The 2,500-nt window shown below is 36.5% G+C and overlaps 1 protein-coding gene across 1 annotated transcript in view; it reads right to left on the reverse strand.

The window, feature by feature from the left end:
- Positions 1-1,694: 1,694 nt before the first annotated feature.
- Positions 1,695-2,500, reverse strand: part of LOC144966159 (uncharacterized) — a 20,405-nt gene continuing 19,599 nt past the window's right edge. Inside the window, exon 12 of the mRNA XM_078902286.1 lies at positions 1,695-2,298. Within this exon, the coding sequence (XP_078758412.1) occupies positions 2,185-2,298 (114 nt within the window). The 3' untranslated portion in view covers positions 1,695-2,184. The remainder of the gene's footprint in view (positions 2,299-2,500) is intronic.

Consider the following 2,500-nt stretch of genomic DNA (forward strand, 5'->3'; position numbering starts at 1 on the left):
AAATAAGACTGACTTCAGGGGCAGCCTGAGCACAGACATGCTTTCAGGACTTCTCATTGTCAAGTATAATAGCACTCCATGCTATGACAGTGAGTTCAGCTCAGAGTTCCTGAAGAGGGCAAAGACAGCCACAAAAGAGCTGCATTGGTGTGAGCATTAGTTTTTGGGGTTTTTTTCTGGATTTATTTTCTTTTTCTGGATTGGCCAAATTGTACTATGTACGATTTTATCGTACTGGTTGGCAGCTATGTGGACTAGTTCATGCAAAAAAAAAAAACCCCAAAGATGATCATAATAGCAATCGACATGTGAGTCTAGTTCAAAACCATCCTAAAGTGGCATCCAATTACCGACAGGTTCACAAAAATTATCAATAGTGCACCCCATTGGGATGATTTAAAAGAAAAAGAAAATCATCTTTCACAACAACAAAAAATGTGTCTCACTTTCGGTAAAAGGCAGGAACAAGGCAAATGATCTATGCCCATAACAAAGACAAGGAGTAACATGGAATTTACTTGTAATACAGAGCGAGAAAAAAAATAGAGTGAGTGCAAAGATATACATATTCAGAACCCCCATCAAGGGGGCAAACATTTCTCCATCTTGCAGAGACCTCACACTGCACGAAATTGTATCATTCCATACAAAGCCTTACAGTGGAGACAGAGAATAATAAAAGAGAGCAAAGATTGGCCAATATAGAACTTCCTGGCCCAGAAATACCATCCATTTGTGATCGGAGTGATGCGGACGATCTGTAATTACTCAAAACATTCTTTAATGTAAGACAAGGATTCCTGTGCTATACATTTTAAATACAACACGGCAAGTTTATATTTAAAAGGGTCTTCAAAAGACAGCCAGTGAAATATCATACAGAAAAGGAAGAGAGTGTGCAAGTCCCTTATGTTTGGTTACTAATCTTGCAGCATTGTTTTGAATTATTTGGAGTTTGACAAGTTTATCACAGGTTTTACCACAAAGGAGAGAATTGCAATAATCTAGTCGGGATAGATCCGTCTTGTTACAAGTGTTTTGGTTGTATCAATATTTAGTAATTATGGAGGTAATTACGGATGGATGGACTTCCTGTACATAACATTCCAATGTCACTTTTGCCACCAAACCAATGTAATTGTGACAGTAATAGACTAGATTAATCTGGAATCTGTTAAGAAACTTGAAAATGAAGAAATTCAAACTCACATCAATACTGGCTGAGACATCCACATAATGACAAACTTCACAAATATAAATCAAATGTCTACAGGGAAACAGTACTGCTACCTTTCAATCAGACAAATGAATTCTTCACTTAAAAAATTAATTTGCTCTTTAAAAATAAGGGTCAGCACCAACTATAAAGATACAATATGAACGCGTCTGCGTGTGCGTGTGCATGTACATGAGTACATTTTTTTTGCTTCATTTTCTAATTTTTTGGTACCTTATTCATTGTTTTGTAGGTAATCACGTCTGTTAACAAGATTTGTTTTGCTCTCTCTCACGTCTTCTCATCTCTCTCTCTCTCTCTCTCTCTCTCTCTCTCTCTCTCTTCTCCCTCTCTCTCTCTCTCTCTCTCTCTCTCCTCCTCTCTCTCTCTCTCTCTCTCTCTCTCTCTCTCTCTCTCTCTCTCTCTCTCTCTCTCTCTCTCTCTCTCTCTCTCTCTCTCCCTCCCTCCCTCCCTCCCTGAAAGAAAAAAGATTGATTGGAAAAGTTAAAATATTATTTTCTGTTAAAAGCAGTAACTTATGTTATCACAGAATGCATGGGTAGAGGTCTACAAATATCAACAAATCTTTTCAGATGTCTCAATTGTGACAAATACAAAAAGATGACAGGAGATGAAGTGAGTAGAGAAGTGCTAGAAGAAAACAAAGGATAAAAACATTTTGAAGTGATGGGAATTGAATTCCGGATCAGATATGAACCCTCTGCCTGGCTGTTAGAGAGGTGTTCTGCTATCAACCATTCACTCATCTAAATAAAAAAACGAGGAGCATAAGATTAGACATGCAGATTTTGAAGAGAAGATTATACGTTTTCACTCCCTAATGTTGCTAGGTGATATTCTTTTATAAGCATGTGTTTATGCTTGTCAAATATGAAGATGATTCTAACTCCTTTTTCAAATCTATTCGGATAATTGTACATCCAGCAACATTTCCTCTGTTTTCTAAATCAAAGCAGATCCAATCGACAATACTCTCCTGTGTCAAGATTTTTACCCATCACTTGGTTTGGACTTGCATTTGGTATGGCATGTTTTGTTTTCAAACGCTTTAAACATTGGTCCTGAAATGAGACAAATGGAAAACATGCTGGGATTAAATGCTTTGAAAATGTATTTAATTGTAGAAAGTAAAAAAAATAATTCTTTTCCAAATATAGGAATAACAAATAATTCACCACTGAAGAGAATTATTAAAGTAACAGAGTGAAAGCTGTTTGATTAACGTACTTTTTGATATTAACCCTTTAATGGTAGGACCCCATT

The sequence above is a fragment of the Berghia stephanieae genome, chromosome 2, assembly GCF_034508935.2.
Source record: "Berghia stephanieae isolate SIO BIC M18660-M18661 chromosome 2, UCSD_Bste_1.3, whole genome shotgun sequence".
Lineage (NCBI taxonomy): Eukaryota > Metazoa > Mollusca > Gastropoda > Nudibranchia > Aeolidiidae > Berghia > Berghia stephanieae.